Genomic DNA, 18,275 nt, shown 5'->3' on the forward strand with positions numbered 1-18,275 from the left:
TTTGGCAGTAAAGCGCCATAAAATTATATTAGTTACAGCAGAGACACAGATTACCTGTAACAGTAGTTCACCTTCTGGCAACTCCTGAACATGTGCTTTTGCGCCGTTGTTTGCTGACTGATTAGAGCTGCTGGTTTTCAGGACAGCTAGAAAACAGAACAAAAGTGATAAGATGAGTGCCTCTGTATCTAAGATAATGAGAAAATACATAATGAAGTTTGTTAAAGACATAAATGCTGAAAATGTGTTATATTCTATTTATCATTTGAAACATTGGACAATGTATTCTGTTTTCAAATGGGATACAGATTTCTACACAATGATGTCTGTAAATCACTATTGTAATGAACTATGAACTACCATGTCTGTTCTGCCTGAAGGCATGGTACAAGATCCCTGTACAACTGTTCTCAGACATTACAGAATAAAGCTCTTGTCAATTATTAATTGTGCCTTATCAAATAGTAAATGCAGTGTGCTCAAATGGTTAAGCTCTAAACATTACTCAACTGCAGGTTCTAGTCATGTTAAATATTAATATTTGCTCATTCATGAAAGCTGCCAATAATTCTCCATACATAGGGGAAATTAAAATGTTTTAGCAAAATGTCTTTCATATTTAGTTTTTTTTTTTGTTTTTTGTTTTTTTTTTGCAGATAGCCTTTAAGAATGCCTTTGACAAAAGAAGAACATATTGAAATTATTCTCATGGCTGGATCGAGAAGCTGTTGCAAGGTTACGATGGATTTCACAGGAAACATGGCAAGCACATCACACACGACAACGTTGCCAAACTTATTAAGAAATTCAAAAAGACCGGAAGTCTTGCGGACCAACCTAGAAACGGCCGTCCACGATCATCCACTGACGAAGGCACAATTGACGTAGTCCCCTATGTATGGAGACTTTTGGGACACCCTGTACATTGTGCTTGCCTATTTGTTCCCAAAATAAAACATAAAAATAAAAACACTTTTTGGTTTCGTATGTAACAGTCCCCTTTCTGCTTAATGATAGAATACCATATAGTGAAGGTTACATAGCAACTTGGTTGATGCTTTATTTACCTATGGTGTGGTGTTAAAGGCATAAAGTTCAACATCTACAGAAGCTCTAACTCACTCACATAGTGGTATACAGAAGAGGAATCATCAAAAACAGTTACAAACCCTGAAACTGGAAAATGTTACTTTCACTATAAAAATTGCTTATGAATAAAACTGTCATAATTACTCAGTTAAATAAACTTGGTTAATTTGAACAATGACCAATTACAATTTACCTTGGAATCTGCAGTATGATAGAAGGGAGAATCCATTAATGGGGGTCTAAGAAAAAACTGTTTTTGTGGTAGGAGTTCGTTTAAATGAAGAAATATGCTATGGCCTTTCAACACTGAAATAGTGACAAACTGCTGGGTTGCGTATGTAGCCCTGTTCCCTGAGAAGGGACACGAGCCGTTGTGTCACGCTTGATGCTTTGGGAATGCCCCTTGGGGGAAACGGTGTCTGAATACGTGTGAAATTATGCTGACTCCTCCTCAGCTGGCTATTCTAGCTTCAATTTCCCGACAGCCCTAGTCACAAACTCTAGCAGCTCTTTATAGGATTCAGAGAGCCACATGGGTTGTGCTTTCTCCCCCATCTCCTCAGAGGTGGAGACAGCAAGCTGATTTACCAGTCCCAGGGGAGAAATCGCACTGTGAGCGCCCACTGGGACTGGAGACTCAGAACCGGAGGAAAAAGCAATCACAAGGGACTCGCCTGTCTCTTTCGCTTCCTCCAGAGCCATCTAAAACCAAAATGATTTGAGCCGGCAGTCTGCCTCGACAGCGGCCGGTCCCAACTCATGAGGCACAGATGCCCAGCTCCCTTCACTCGAGAAGGGAGCTGGTCCCAACTCATGAGGCACAGATGCCCAGCTCCCTTCACTCGAGAAGAGAGCCAGCCAAGCCTCTGAGTTTTTTCAGGGTGAGTTTCTCACAGTGTATGCAGACTTGCCTCAAGCACTTGCCTAGCATGCTCTGCCCCCAAACATTTAACACAGAAAGTGTGCCTGTCATGGAAAGGGAACTCAATAGCCCAAATGGCAACACAACATTTAAAAAGACCATATCAATCCAAGTTTCTACTGAAACAATACATACCGTGATGTAAGTGATAGCTTCGAACACAGCAGTAGGCTGCTAAGATGTAATTCCCCCCACAACCAGTACAACCATGGAAAATGCCCCCCCAACTTGAAATTGTCAACTGTCAACTTAGGGTAGTCTTCTCACCCATAGCTGTAAAACTTCAGTTAAAGTAATTTTTATATGAGGTTTACATGCTCTGACAGAGCAAACAAATATAGTTTTTTTTCCACTTCACACATCGAACGTGCCGAGGTGGGAAATTACATCATTACAGCTTGCAAATTACCATAAGGCACCACAAATGCAGCATGGGTCTCTGCAGGGACAGATTTTGACTATAATTACTTAGCTTGGCTACTTGATGTTGAGTGTGGCTATTATTGTATTCAATTAAATGGCAAAAAAAAACTCTTTTAACTTGCTGATGGTTTCAAATAAAAACAGTCCTAAACATGTCCAGGTCTCATAATACAGTGCCTTCCACTAATATTGGCAACTTTGGTAAATATGAGCATAAATAAGGCTGTGTAAAACTGTCTTTATTGTTTAACCTTTGTTAAACAAAACATATATTTGAAGAATATTCCCAATGATAGTCTAAATTTTTTAGTACACCTAGGTGACTAGGAACAGGAAATTGTTCAACGATGGCTTCCTGTTTCACAGGGGAATAAATTCATAACAATCGGTATGGAAGTATAACAGTGCCAAATGTCCTCAAGGCAAAATGCTGAATTACATAAGCTGAATAAAAACATATCGCAATAACACTACTTGAATTTCTCTGCCAGCAATTTAACACAAATTTAAAAATAAAAAAATAAACAAAAAACACAGCAATAGCATTGCTTGAAATAGTCTCCTCTGCAATTCATTGGGTTTGTATATTTTGATTGAAAACAAAACACCAGTATTCAAAATTCAATACACACATATTCAACCTTCCAGAAATACAGTTCCAAAATATTCCATTGTTAAAATACCATCTTCATTATTCGTTAGGTAGTAATTCAACACATTATTTTTCAACCTCACAAATTCAGGCTGCAAAAATTCAGGTCTTAAAATTCAAGTCTTCACTAAATGTAAAAGTGCTTCTCTAATTTTAAGTCAAAAGATTTTTTGTAATATTTGGTGAAGTTTTGCTGATATGCAGCAGCTGTAAATAGAACACTTGGGGGGGGGGGGGGGGGGGGGGGGCTTTGGGGCTTTCAACAAATGGGGAAAAATTACAGTGTTAACTGTAGTGTCCCTGGGTTCAGTAGACTTCTGACATAGCAGTACCAGAATTTTTCTTCTCTTATAAAACAACAGTGAAATAAAACCCACCAACTTCTGTGAAACAAAAAAATGATGTACTGTGTGTTTAAATGCAATGCACTTCATTCAGCTGAGGGACAGTTTGCCTGTCCGTAGGAACTATTTTCCATAGTTAGCTTGGTTAGTTTGCACAAATGAGAGATAAATGAGATATTTTCACAATCAGGCACATGCACAAAACTGAGCAAGAAACACTCAAAAATGTTTGCAGCGCATTCAGTCAACTTGCAGTTAAACATATCAAGACAAAATAAACACTAGCTAGACAGAATTTTTTTTTTTTTTTTTACTTGTGATGCAATGAGAGAACACCACATCTCAAAGCCAAACTTTGGCCAACAATTTACTGCCAAGGTTACAAACATGATGGTCACCAACATCTAACCAATTAGATCAAGGAGGTATATGTACTGTCCACAGTGGACACTAATGCACTTTCCAACCAGACATGGCAGTACCCAATGTTTCTAGGCTCTTCAGTCCATGCCACCACTCTGCTTTTTAATAGAGAAGAAAAAGATGATGATGAAGATGAAACGTAACCAAGGGGAGTGTGTTTGTAGAAGTCAGTGCTTGGACGTTCTCAGCTGCTGTCTAGGAGCCACTGCATATTTTACATGCAAAATAAGACCTTGGAAATCAAGGTCACAGTGTAGTGTGAGATTACTCCACCATACTGTTGGCCTGGGCTCCTTGTTTGCATTCAAACTTTAGATGGAGCAGATAATGGGAACAGTTTATTTTGGTTTAGTTGCATGACAAGCTGAAGGAGAGAGCTCCAAACATAAACAGCTTTATATGGATAAACTTTCTAAGGAAGCAAAAGCATGACTAAATAGTCCAATTAACAGTTTAGATCGCTACAAAATTCCAAACAATCAGTGAACTAATGATACAGAAGCACTACCTGATTTTACCCAATTTTCTCATTTGGGTATGGCTTCAAATGCTTTTTTAAAACATTTAAAAATTGACTGTCACTCATAGCGTGCATAGAACTGAACTACAGGACTGAATTTGAATTACACACTTTCAAAACACATGTTATTCCAAATAAAGTAAATTAGCTGTGTACTGAACATTTAGGTCATACTTGGATCTTCAGCCACTCCATAGTCTCAAAGCTAGCAGGAGATTATACACTGGATGTGTAGGACACCATGTGCACACACGTATTCAAGCACTCATTCACACCTAGCGGGAAATTTCCTATCCGATCCACCGATCAGCGAGCTCGGAGGAAACCCACACATACATGCAAAACTCAGACAATAAACCAAGCTCAGGAATGAACTGTGAACCCTTGATCTGTGAAGCACCTCTTCTGTTGTTTCTTTTAAACATGTAGTGTTCTACATATTTAAATGGTCTGTTTTCAGTCTCTCCAGTTATCACAGATATAAAGAAATATACGCTTCTTTAAAGATCATTTTGCAAAAAATTCAAATAAGCTTTACAGATCTCTATCGGAAAGGGTTTAAACAATGTTTTTCATGCTTGTTCAATGAACCATAAATAATTATTGCACACACCTTAAGGGGACATTTATACAACAATGATGCAATAAAAACGGAAAAGTTTTTCTTTTGCGTTTTTGAAAAGTTTTGTGTACAGACAACAACGTTGTCAAAACGATCCCCATTCACACGCATCTGCGAGTGAAACGACTAAAAACACTGTATTATGCATGCTGGGGCAGTAGTTGGCGATGTCACTTTGTAAAGAAACACTACACGCCTGCGCACATAAGCAAGGACGTCAACGTGCCCGCCATGCTGATCCGGGCAAGACTGCCCTATAAACAAATACAAGTAAACTGGGAGCTGTGGTTTTTCTGAATATAAATCACAAAACGTTTACATTTCTCGAAAGATTTCAATGTTTTATGATCTACGTGGAGTACAAAAAAGTTTTGTCTCCAGTTACTTAGAATTTCGATAGTTAGACTTGGAAAATTATTCATAGTCATGAGGAATTGTGAAAACTCACGCTTGTCAAGCATAGATCTGGCTTATTTTCCTTGGTTAATAAATGTTGAGACGTCCCTGATGTAATATAATTAAATGCACATGAACTTTGTATAAAGGTTTTTTTTTCATTGTGGAAATCGATTTCCTGTCTTCAACCACATCTTTTAGCGTTTTTTGTGCTCCAGGTCAGAATTCTGTTAACAAAGCTCACTCCTTTTTAAATACTGAAAAAAATCTAAATAGTGCAAATAGTGAGACACTGTCAGTCCGTCTGCTACAGGCAGTAGGCAATTAAGGTCACAGTTACAGTAATAAGAACACTAAAGTGACCTTTCTACAGACTCTGAAAAACACCAGAAGAAAGGTGCCTAGGGTTCCTGCTCACCTGCGTGAACATGCCATAGACCTGCTGCAGGGAAGTATGAGGACTGCAGATGTAGCCAGAGCAATAAACTGCAATGTCTGTAATGTAAGACGCCTAAGACAGTGCTACAGGGAGACAGGAAAGACAGCTGATCGTCCTTGCAGTGGAAAACAACGTGTAACCATGCTTCCCCCCCCAGACGTGATCAAGAACTTGCAAATGCCTTGGTGGGAGAGTGGAGTAACATCTCACGTCAAGATCTGACAAATCTGGTGCAGTCCATAAGGATGAGATGCACTGTAGTACTTAAAGCAGCTGGAGGACACACCACATACTGACTGTTACTTTTAATATTGACATATCAAATATTTACACATGTTAAGAAATTTGCAGGAAATAAAAGCAGTTGAATGTGAGAGGACGTTTCTTTTTTTGATGAGTATATATAACTAAACACTGTTAAGATATATGTTTTTGTCTTTTTAATAGACTCAAGAAACAGACCAACTGATTTCACTTACAACATAACGATTAATTCTCACGCAGTCCAAATAAATACGGAACAAAAAGGGTTACACGCTGAGCTCAAAAATGCATGATATTTAAGCAATATCACGCAAGCACGGGTGCTGTTATACTAAATATCAGCAGAGCGGTGATTGAAGTAATCACAGCCGTGCTGATGTTCAGTATAACAGCACTGGCAACACCTGAAATATTAGAAATGGGGACGTTTTTCACTCAAACGCACAACTGTAATGCAAAGCTGAGATGCCTTTTATATCAGCACATCAATGAACGTCAGACATGTAAAAGGAAACCACCTACAGTGAGGGAAAGAAGTATTTGATCCCCTGCTGATTTTGTACGTTTGCCCACTGACAAAGAAATGATCAGTCTATAATTTTAATGGTAGGTTTATTTGAACAGTGAGAGACAGAATAACAACAAGAAAATCCAGAAAAACGCATGTCAAAAATGTTATAAATTGATTTGCATTTTAATCTATACTTTTTAATGCAATTTAATCAAATACTTTTTTCCCCTCACTGTAAAAGCTCCTGATTGGTAAATCAAATTGACTACATTGATCAATGTTATTATTACTTAATGACAACGACTTGATGAATTTATGAGGGTTTAGTATTTATGTAAAATATTTGATAGTAAAACAGCTAATAGTTTAATGAGGCCTGTTATTTTTAGACTGCTTCTAATGGAAAGACAACATATAAGTGTAGGCCACTGATTTAGTACCATTTACATAAAGAAACAAAGATAAACACAATCCATTGCAATGTTTCAATTTCAAGTGTATTTTATCATTATTTCATTTAAAATAAGTTGCTATAATTGGAACAGGGAGTAATTGTTAGATTAGTAATTTATCCAAAAATTGGTTGACAGATTGTTCAATCTTTAAAAAATGATTCGTTGCTGCCTTAAACCCAAAAGAACGGCAGATCACTGCAGTGTAATGACACGTTCTCAAGCTTTATATGATCTGTGAAAAACAGGGCAGCCTGAAATTTAGCAAAAACACAATAATAATAATAATAATAATAATAATAATAACAACATTCATTTACAGAGAAGACAACGCTATATGTAACAAGACCCCAGTTTGCTGTTTGATATGACAAAGTGCTTTTGGGATCTTTAGTAAACAGACTGGTATAAAAGAGGAAATGTGTGCTAGTAAAACATTAAGATCATATCTCAGCAGGCTTCTCTGCACCGTTCGCATGCAATAGGTTTCGAGCAGGACCCTGAAGAATTCCTCTCGCTCCACCACTGGCTCACATCAAGACTTGGCAGGGTCCCTGGTGTTCAGTGAAACGGGTCAAAGTTTGGAGCTGGAGACAGTGAACATCAAACTCTTTCGTAATTCTCTTCTGCAATGTCAAGAGTTCACGGAGTCTGTTCAAGATTACTCACGCAAGCGCTCTAGGCCAACCCTCATGAGACCAAGCATAATGGTGCATATACAACACACAACAATAATCAGTGGCTCTCAGGGCCCATGAAGGAAACTCAGGCATCAATGGGTAATCCTGCTGGGCCATTTTCTCATGCCATTTGCCAGTCACCTCTGGCTTCAGCCTGACTCAATAGGGAGCTGCTCAGACTCTGTCAGACCTGAGGAACTGCAGCACCTCTTTTTGGTTACTTATTTCTTGTGATGCATTTTCCTTTGAGTCTCTCCTGCCGAATGGCTGCATGTTTTTTGAAAAGCCATACCACGTGCTGTTTATTGCTGAGTCTGCAAAGTTAGCTGCCAACTAGTAGGCCTGTGGCTATGTGGCACTGGTGTGGTTGAGTGGTTTTCCTTTGCCTTATCACAGGTTGTTTGTGTATCACAGGTGTCTGCTAATTTACAGTGGTGCTTGAAAGTTTGTGAACCCTGAAGAATTTTCTATATATCTACATAAATATGACCTAAAACATCATCAGATTTTCACACAAATCCTAAAAGTAAACAAAGAGAACCCAGTTAAACAAATGATACTAAAATGTTATACTTGGATGTTTATTTATTGAGGAACATGATCCATTATTACTTATCTGTGAGTGGCAAAAGTATGTGAACCTCTAGGATTAACAGTTAATTTGAAAGTGAAATTAGAGTTAGGTGTTTTAAATCAATGCAATGATGATCAGGTACGAATGAGCACCCGGTTTTATTTAAAGAACAGGGATATATCAAAGTCTGATCTTCGTAACACATGTTTGTGAAAGTGTATCATGGCACAAACAAAGGGGATTTCTGAGGACCTCAGAAAAAGAGTTGTTGATGCTCATCAGGCTATAAAAGGACAGGTTTACAGGTTACAAAACCACCTCTAAAGAGTCTGGACTCCACCAATCCACAATCAGACAGATTGTGTACAATTGGAAGAAATTCAAGACCATTGTTATCCTCACCAGGAGCGGTCGACCAACAAAGATCACTCCAAGAGCAAGATGTGTAATAGTCCATGAGGTCACAAAGGAACCCAGGGTAACTCCTAAGCAACTGAAGGCCTCTCTCACACATTGGCTAATGTTAATGTTCATGAGTCCACCATCAGGAGAACAATGAACATCAATGGTGTGCATGGCAGGAGAAAGGAGAAAGCCACTGCTCTCCAAAAAAAAACACTGCTGCCCATCTGCAGTCTGCTAAAGATCATGTGGACAAGCCAGATGGCTATTGTTTTATGGATGGATGAGAGCAAAATAGAACTGTTTGGTTTAAGTGAGAAGAGTTATATATGAGTTAGAGTTTGGAGAAAGCAAAACACTCCATTCCAGCATAAGAACCTTATCCTTTCTGTGAAACATGGTGGCAGTGGCGTATCATGGTTTGGGCCTGTTTTGCTGCATCTGGGCCAGGACAACTTGCCATCATTGATGGAACAATGAATTTTGAATTATAGCAGCGAAGTCTAAAGGAAAATATCATGGCATCTGTTCATGAACTGAATCTTAAGAGAAAGTGGGTTATGCAGCAAGACAACGACCCTAAGCACAGAAGTTATTCTACCAAAGAATGTTTAAAGAAGAATAAAGTTAATGTTTTTGAATGGGCCATTCAAAGTCCTGAACTTAATCCAATAAAAATGTTGTGGAAAGACCTGAAGCAAGCAGTTCATGTGAGAAACCCACCAACATCCCAGAGTTGAAGCTGTTCTGTACTGAGGAACGGGCTAAAATTCCTCCAAGCCGATGTGCAGGACTGATCAGTAGTTACCAGAAACGTTTAGTTGCAGTTATTGCTGCACAAGTTGGTCACACCAGATACCGAAAGCAAAGGTTCACATACTTTTGCCACTCACAGATATGTAATATTGGACCATTCTCCTCAATAAATAAATGGCCAAGTACAATATTTTTGTTTAATCTTGTTTAATTGGGTTCTCTTCATCTATTATTAGGACTTTTGTGAAGACTTTATGATGTTTTAGATCATATTTACGCATAAATGTAGAAAATTCTAACAAACTTTCAAGCACCACTGTAGCTGGGTTGCCATTAATAAGCAGCACTGTGGCTGGAGCTTCCCAGTCATACAAAAACATTTTCTTTGCTTTGGACCAGATTCCCCCTATTTTGCATTTTTGTCCACTATACACTGAGTAGATAGCCTAAAGAGCCATACTCCAAGTTCCATGTTTTGCAGAATCCTTTTGAAAGCCGAAGACAGGCACCAGCAAGGTGCTTGCTTTCTCTGCCTATCTTGCTGATGTCGCTCTCCCCAGGACAAATCAGGCAAATCAACGCTACATCATCTGTCCTGTGTACTGGGGTAGCACTTTGGGCTTGCCACCAGAAAACTCAGAAGGTTTCTGAAGCACAAAACCAACATGGCCAAAGAACACAAGGTCCATGTTTCAGTGCCTACGGGCTCTTACCTGCCTTGCACAATTCTTACACAAAGAGTGACATCCTCAGATGTCTATCGTACATCTGAGTCTCCCCCCTCCACACACACATCTCATGGGACAGGCCCTAAACTACTAAATAGTCCCATGGAGCATGCTACTGCAATAGGAAGCTTTACAGCCAAAATCATTGGGTCCTGATGTCAGCATTACACTACAATTCCACTGCAATTCCACTGCTGGCTCCCACCTTGTCAGGACTCAGGGCCTTGTTGATATTAGACGCCAAAACAATTACTGCTGACACAAAACTTTTGCGCTCTCTAATCCCTGCACTACAAAACAAGGGGTTTTTGTTTGAACACATAGTTGTTTGTTGTTGTTCAAACCTTGAAACCTCAAGACTGGATTACATCAGTGGAACAGTGGAACTGTGCAACACTTATTTTTATAGGAGTTCCCCAGGGCTTGCTGGATTCGCAAGCTTTTCAGAAGTGGGTCATCAGCCTAAAACTGAACCCCAAACACTAGAAATGGAAACATATCCTTGACTAAGCAAAAGGAGCCTCGCTCTAGTTTGCTGGAGATGCAAAGCTTTTCTAACAAAATGGATCTGCTTAGGGGAGTCCACCATCAGCAAGGCTCTCATTGCAGATGCCTGCCTTGCATGCTAGGTAGGGAGCAGTTTGGTGACACAGGGACACAGGGACTGTGGGGCCCCCTGGTGTAAGAACCAAACCAATGAATGGTTCACTCAAACAACATTCTGTCGGTCAGTTAGATCAGTCATCAGAGTGGAACGACGACAAACGACCCACAGCTGGCCTACCCATCTACTACACGCGTTTCTGTTTCTACTGCTGATGCTTCCCAGATTGTGCTGAATTCAGCAATTAGGCCAAAGTGTAAAGTCCACCCTGGCAACTTAGTCTGAAAGCAGATCTGGTGTCCGAAATGAGCAAAAAAGTTTTAGTACCCTCAGCCAGGCCACCATTGCCTGTGGGTCTGGCGCGTCAGTATGAATTAACAACTGAAGAGTGCAACCCAGCAGTCTAGGAACCACACAAATGCAAAAGCCTCCAAGACATGTCTTGTATATCCTTAAGTACACCCCACATGCTAGAGTCTGTGCATTTCCAAATTTTCTCCAGGTAAGATAAGATAAGATAAGATAAGACTTTATTAATCCCCAGATGGAGAAATTAGGGATATATGGTATAGGTATATGTGGCTGCAATTTCTCTGGGGTAACCTTGTGGTAGAATGCTGGAAAGATGCAAAGGGCTTCCTTGTCTAAGCAGAGGCTGGCCCACTGGGTGGTGGACACCATCACCATGGCCTACAAATGTTCTGGACACCCAGCTTCTACCATGACATGCCACTCTGCAAGAAGCTTCTTGGGAATTATATAGCCACTGCCACTTGAACATTGCAGTGGGTGACACAAAAAAGTAGAATGCACTATTTATTGATATAACCACAAATTAAGAAGCAGATATCAGTTTTTTACTCAATCCGAGTTTATGGTTTTAAAAAGTTTACCTATTTATTGTTTAGTTTTAATAAAAATGATTACTTCTGTCAAAGTGTTACTTGTGAAACTAAAAGGATGTTACATCATAACTGTCACATATACCAAAACCATGATCATTTTAAACTATATTGTGAAACATTTGGCCATACTGCTCACCACTACCATGTCTTACACACAGTAGGTACACTGGTCATGTTTCGAATAAAAATTATGTATGTACTAACAGCCATGCTGCCAAAGAAGATCAATACAAGTTTTGACTGATATACCTCACAATGATATAACTGATATAACTGTTGACATAACTGTCAGGAGCGTTTTATTTACTTCACTTGTCAAACAACCAAAAAAAACTCTACACCCTTTTGCATTTTGCAGATCAAACTTTTCATTTGATATGTTAGTTGAAACGCAACATGCTCCAATTGGTTCCTGTATTTCTCAATAGGACAAAACCCCAACCCCATCCCCCCACCCCAATGCTATGGTGTGCAGTACTGGTTTTTCCAAATCCCGTACTCTGCAAACCTAGGACATGGGCTGGCTGTGGGTAGGCACTATTTTTTTACTAGGCATATTAATTAGCTTGAATGATAGACAATATTTCCAGAATCATAATGTGGAAACAGCAGTGGACGATGCAGCCACCTGAAATTTCAAATGTCAAACTTCATCAAGCAAACCTCAAGTTAGACTCAAATGTCATCTTTACGTGAAATGAGAGAACACCACAGCACATAGCCAAAATATTAGTTAAAACACTTTCTGCTTTGGTGAAGACACATACATGAACTGTTTCATCAGAGACGTTATAAGGAGAAAATAGAGACTATGGCTGCATTTGAAAATCCCTACCACCCGACCACACAGTAGGCGAAAAGCAGTACGCTGAAGGAGTGGTATATCGGAATTCTCAGTATTGACAAAACAGTAGGCGAGAAATATCCGGATGACCTACTGCTTTCACCTCGATTCTGCAGTATGGAACCATTGGACACTGTGAACACTGCGCTGTCCCATAATGCAATGGGACTGGCGCGGAAGAGCTGCAAGAATCAGCACAGCGTAGTACGTACGGATTTTATTCACGTCTACCATTTGTCCTGATCAATACGTATTGTATCAACAGCCGAGCAGTGGGTACTGAATCTTATGCAGTAGGCACTGTCACAGTATGTGATTTCAGACACAGCCTATGACTACATAAAGAAGCGCCTCCCAGAAATTCAATAACTCATGTATTTCAGACTATGGGGAAAAAAGGATATCATTAACACATCATGCGTTTGAGTTAAATTGCTTTAATACTTTTAGCCTATGTATATGGACATGCGGGCAACCAAATCATGGGACTGGGCAAGTCCACTGGAGTTTTGATTTGCCTGGTGGACTAGCTAATGAATTTATTAGTTGTACACCCCTGAAACTCCACACACTATCTTAAAATACATATAACAGCTTAATTTACTAAAGTGCAACACAAACATGCACTACTGCACTAACTGAAGCACATGCCATAATTATGGTTTTTGAAATAAACCTCAGTTGGCGTAGCAAAGCATAGACTTTGACAGGTTACAGACTCATCTGACTGTACATTTATTTTCTACTTTCCGCAGGATCTCACACTCCCAGGTGACATCCTGTTATTTGAGAGAGTTTCACTTCTTCCCTTTTCAATGAGGTACTGCTGAGACCTAACACAGGAAACACACTGATAAACACAGCGCTTCCTTTATCGGTAGCTTATGATGGATTAATTACCATTTTGACATGAGTCATGTTTGTACATTATGGGTAGATACTTGCAGTATGAAAAACAGTCAAATTCTTATAAGCTATCTTTTAAAGAAACAATGAGAGATTCATATCCAGGACGGATCCTTTTTTTTGGAAGGATGTGGAGAATTACGTGAGAAGCGTGCTTTGGGTTCAGTTTGGGCATTATCAAAATCCTCACAGCTGGAAACAGAAGATTTTCTTAGTGCTGTAGTATAAAACCCAGGAATATATTGTGAATTAACTGCCTATAAGGTGTTCTCAACTTTAACATAACAGTTCAGCTTTTCAAAAGTCTAGTACAAGGGCAAAACTGTTTGTGAGTTAAGTGCTACATAAATAAAGTTAAAAAATTTTGCCTTGTTTTACGTAACCTGTTGACTGTTAACGCTTCCCAGAAGACAGAGATTTAATTCATGCTATTGTACTCGACCTTACAGCAGGACCAATGGACAAGTCGTATGAACTCAGGGGCTTTCATAATGGCAGTTTAGTTTGAAACAGAGCAGAGTTTGCATGAAAAATTTGTCATGTGAAAGCGGTCATGTGGACCAGGAACTGAACCGCAGTACCAAAATATTGATGTGACAGTGAGGAAATCTTCCCACCAGTTAATTGGCCTGTGACAACACTGGTAATACCGGTATCACTGATCGGGTGGGTGGGGGGGTTAGGGGGAGTGTTAGAGCCGATGGTGGATGGGTGGCATGGGGGGGGGGGGGTTCCCCCTTTCTTGTGAATGCCCATTTCACTTTCGCTTTCAAATTAGTGGAAATTCGGTGCAGCAACTTCTTCAATGGTGGGTTCATTATTATTCTTAATGAAAACTTGCTTATATTAAACATAGAAGTTTTGAAAACAAATCTTCCACCATCGTGTTGTCAGTCATCTTGCCTCACTCTCACTCGTGATAAATGAAATCTGACTCCTGATGATCCGTGCTGCAACTCTGACTCATTCGGCTCATGCTGAATTGAGCAGACGTGTTCAGTTTTTAATTGTAGCGTCCGTTCTCTAACTGAACTAAATGGTTTTTATTACAAAAAAAGGCGAAACAACGGTGGGGGTGGTGCCGTGGTGGGAAAGTGATGTAATTGGTGTGCGGCTGAAACACCGGTAACACCGGGAACATTGACTAGCATAGCAAGCCTACACCAAAATAATTTTATATATATATGTGCTTAATCGCATTGTGTCCTACATGCACGTTTGTGATGACCTAAGATGAAAACAAATGCACCGGGCTTCGACTGACTCGAGTGAGTCTGAAACCAGACCAACGCTGCCGGGGGGGGGCGTCGGAACAATCACACTTGGAGTTGGTGGCAAACGTGCCCAGTGTGAAAACCACCTCAAATTAAAGAAGTGTTGTCCAAAAACATGAACTAGAGCTTAACTACTTCCTTACCCTAAAACCATCTAGGATGTGGAAAACGCAATATTCCCTGGTGACAGGAAACATGACGCTCTGGTAACAGTTCCAAATCCCCTTATATTGTCTTTCTTGTATCATGTCCAATTTTAGCTCATAGTGCCTAAAATTAAGACCATTAATTCACTAATACCTCGTTACTCTTTTCTTAGGGAAGTGAAAATGAGAAAATGTGCACGGACTTGGGACAGGAACAAAATGAATGTCTACTACTGTCAGGTGTGTTCATCTTAAAACTTACTATTGAAGTGACTCTTGGCTCTCAGACAGCCAACGCTCAGCCTGAGAACGGTTAATTTGTCCAGTTTAGCAACAATGTCCTGATGAAAAGGCAGCAGGCTGGCCAGCCGGTCCAGTTCTCCATTCAGTCGATCACGGTGCCTTTTAGAGGGATTTGACTTTGCGGGTTCCACTGGAGACTCCTTCACACTGCAGGAAAAGGAGTGAGAGGAAATAAAATGAGCTTTATATACTCAGTAGCACTGCATCATCAAACTCATGTATGTGTAGGTTATATACTAGACACTATTTACACAAGATCTCAACTGTGTTGCATTTCTGTCAAACAAAGTGTGTGTACGTGTCCTGTCGCAAAATGCGGTGAAAACTCCCACACTCGGTGTAGGATTTCTCAATGCCAGTTTGCCCACAGCGAATTGGTGCAACAAGCTAGCCAGATACTTGTGATAAGGGATTTTGAATATTTACCTCCTAACAAGTGAATGCGTCTGTATGTTGATTGATCTAAAGCAAATACTTGTGTATATACTGCGGGGTGGCTTAGGAATTCTGAACTGAGAGGTCTTCGGTTTTTCCTGTTGAGAAGTTGGGACTTACAAGTCACAGTATCTATAGCTGAATGCAGCATTAGTGCTTTGTAGCCACAGGCCGATCAGATGGCTAAACGGCAAAGCGTGTGGAAGATTGACTACGTTTACATGGACAGCAGTAATCTAGTTATTGACCTTATTCTGAATAAGACAATATTGTGATTAAGGTGCTTACATGAGTCGCTTTTAAGATATTCCTTTCATGTTCCTGTTTGACATGTTATAGCACATAGATCGATTAATGTCATTACATCCCCACGCCACGCCGTCCGACGTTCCCTCCAGAATTTCACGTATCGACATACAGTTAGTCTTCGTTATGGTAGCGTATACCGTTTTGGGTGTTTCATTTTTAAGCTTCAAGTGTAGTTAATTATTTGTCATGCTGTACGTGCAAATAGACGACTGCTTGAAGCCTTGAGCTGCTTCCAAAACCGCATACTTGCCTACTATATAGTAGCCGAAATACATGTATATCTCCTACTATATAGTAGATAAGTACACTGTTTCGGACGCAGCCATGCTCTCTTGTTTGCCATCAAACGGTTGAGCACTGCCGTGTGTGTGTGTACGTGTCCTGTCGCAAAATGCGGTGAAAACTCCCACACGACGTTAATAATGTGATTAAGGTGTTTACATGTCTGTAATACACTTCAATAATACGACGAAAACAGGAATACTCCACATGTCTTAATTCGATTTGTGTTTACTTCGAGTATGACTTTAATCGGATTAAGGTCATCAATAATCGCTGTTTACATGGTAGTTTCTTAATCAGAGTATTGTCTTAATCAGGTTAAATCGGATTATTGTTGTCCATGTAAATGTACTGATAGAACAGTGGCACAGCTGTCCAGAACGTAGCACGCTTAACAACTGCCAGCAGCGGTATACTGAGGGAGATGACTCAACCTCTAAACCTCTCAACAGCTAACCATAGGTCCACTAGGCAGGTGACTGTGGAACTCAGCTGAAGAACAGAGGAAAGGCAGCTCAAAATGTATAGAGGGAAATGCGGGGGAACTTCAAGGCCTGTACGCATAACATTGCCAGCTCTCAGTGGTGGGAGCGCACAGGACTGTGGGGTGTGTGCCGTACTGAGCAACAGAACAGATAGTAGTGAACTCGCAGACTGCACAGAAGTCACAGATAACAAGGCGAGCAAGCCAATAAGTAACCACAAACGGCTCCAAAAGGTATGAAATACCCTCAGCACAGCCGTGAAGACACGAAAGGAGATAGCATGGGTCTGTCGCCGATTTTCGACAACCTGTAGCTCAGACCATAGTCACAAGTTCTCCTTTACACCCACAGCTCCAAACTGGACCTGAGGCGAGAAGAAGACAGGCGACAATGGCCATATGATAACGCCAATTATATCAAATACTGTGTCACACAGTCAGTCCGGTGGTTAAGAGGGATGCAACACAGCTGAAAATAATACTTTCTTACTTTAATTACTAGTCAATGTTATTAAATGCACGGTCAAAGCTAAAAAAATATTTTATTGTTAAGCCTGATGGCTACTAAAAGTTTGGTTATTTTCCTACATGGCAAAACGTTAATGCTTGGTTATATATATATATATATATATATATATATATATATATATATATATATATATATAATTGCTTAATTAACAGCTAGCTATCAAGACGTAGCTTACAAAGAAGCGTTGAGGATCCGTTATTGATATTGTAGTGTAGTGATAAGCTCGTAACGACGTATAATTTATATTCTATAATTCATATCTATTAATATTCGTTGTTAAATATTATAATAGCGTGTGTAAATATTACTAATACGGTCCTGCTGACAGGAAAGCTAGAAACTTAACCAGAGTGAGATTGTGTGTCAGTGCACCACACTAACCATGATATCATGCTATTACATTGACTTCTTCAGAAGAGTTAAGTATTTGTTTACCTTTTCAGGACGGGTTTCCTCCGTCTGCGACTTGCATAAATGTTTTTTGAGCTGGTGGTTTCCATTGTTTTAGTCCTTGACGGACTCTTGCCCTGCAGTAGTTTCAAAACAAACCCCCAGCGCTGAGAGCAGCTTTGGTTAGCTGGAGTGTCGCTACGCTTAGCTAGCTACATATACAAGTGACTAACAGTTCATCCAAACAACTCATATTACAGAGTTAACTCATATGCTGAGGACACATGGGTAAGTCTGGCTACAACACGATGTCACTCGTTGCACGTAGACTTGTTTGGCTCTACACGTACACATCGCTTTGCATGATTTCAAACAGCCGTCTCAAAAGTGCCTGAAACACCTTCCTAGCTCGCTAACACTACACAAGCCCTGCACTAGCTAACTACTCAGCTGTAACTAACGTTTAGTTAGATAGGTAAGTGCACCCGAGAAACGCACACTAGCATTTTTGCTTCAGAAATTAATCACAAACGACTATCTATACATTAGCCAAGTAATTGTTAAATATTACTGCAGTTATAAGCTGCTTGCCAACAAACTTTTGGTAACGAAGTCGCTGCAGATAATTCCCCTGTCGGTCTTGAGACTGCGACATCAGGCGCTCGCG

At 40.0% G+C, this 18,275-nt stretch overlaps 1 protein-coding gene across 1 annotated transcript in view; it reads right to left on the minus strand.

Annotated features, from left to right (window-relative positions):
• ahr1a (aryl hydrocarbon receptor 1a) overlaps window positions 1-18,275 on the minus strand; it is a 29,573-nt gene extending 11,298 nt beyond the window's left edge. The window contains exons 1-3 of the mRNA XM_053627700.1: window positions 17,654-18,275; window positions 15,139-15,326; window positions 55-146 (exon numbers count right to left, since the gene is read on the minus strand). Of these exons, the coding sequence (XP_053483675.1) occupies window positions 55-146; window positions 15,139-15,326; window positions 17,654-17,718 (345 nt within the window). The 5' untranslated portion in view covers window positions 17,719-18,275. The remainder of the gene's footprint in view (window positions 1-54; window positions 147-15,138; window positions 15,327-17,653) is intronic.

Source organism: Ictalurus furcatus, chromosome 1, assembly GCF_023375685.1.
Source record: "Ictalurus furcatus strain D&B chromosome 1, Billie_1.0, whole genome shotgun sequence".
NCBI classification, from domain to species: domain Eukaryota; kingdom Metazoa; phylum Chordata; class Actinopteri; order Siluriformes; family Ictaluridae; genus Ictalurus; species Ictalurus furcatus.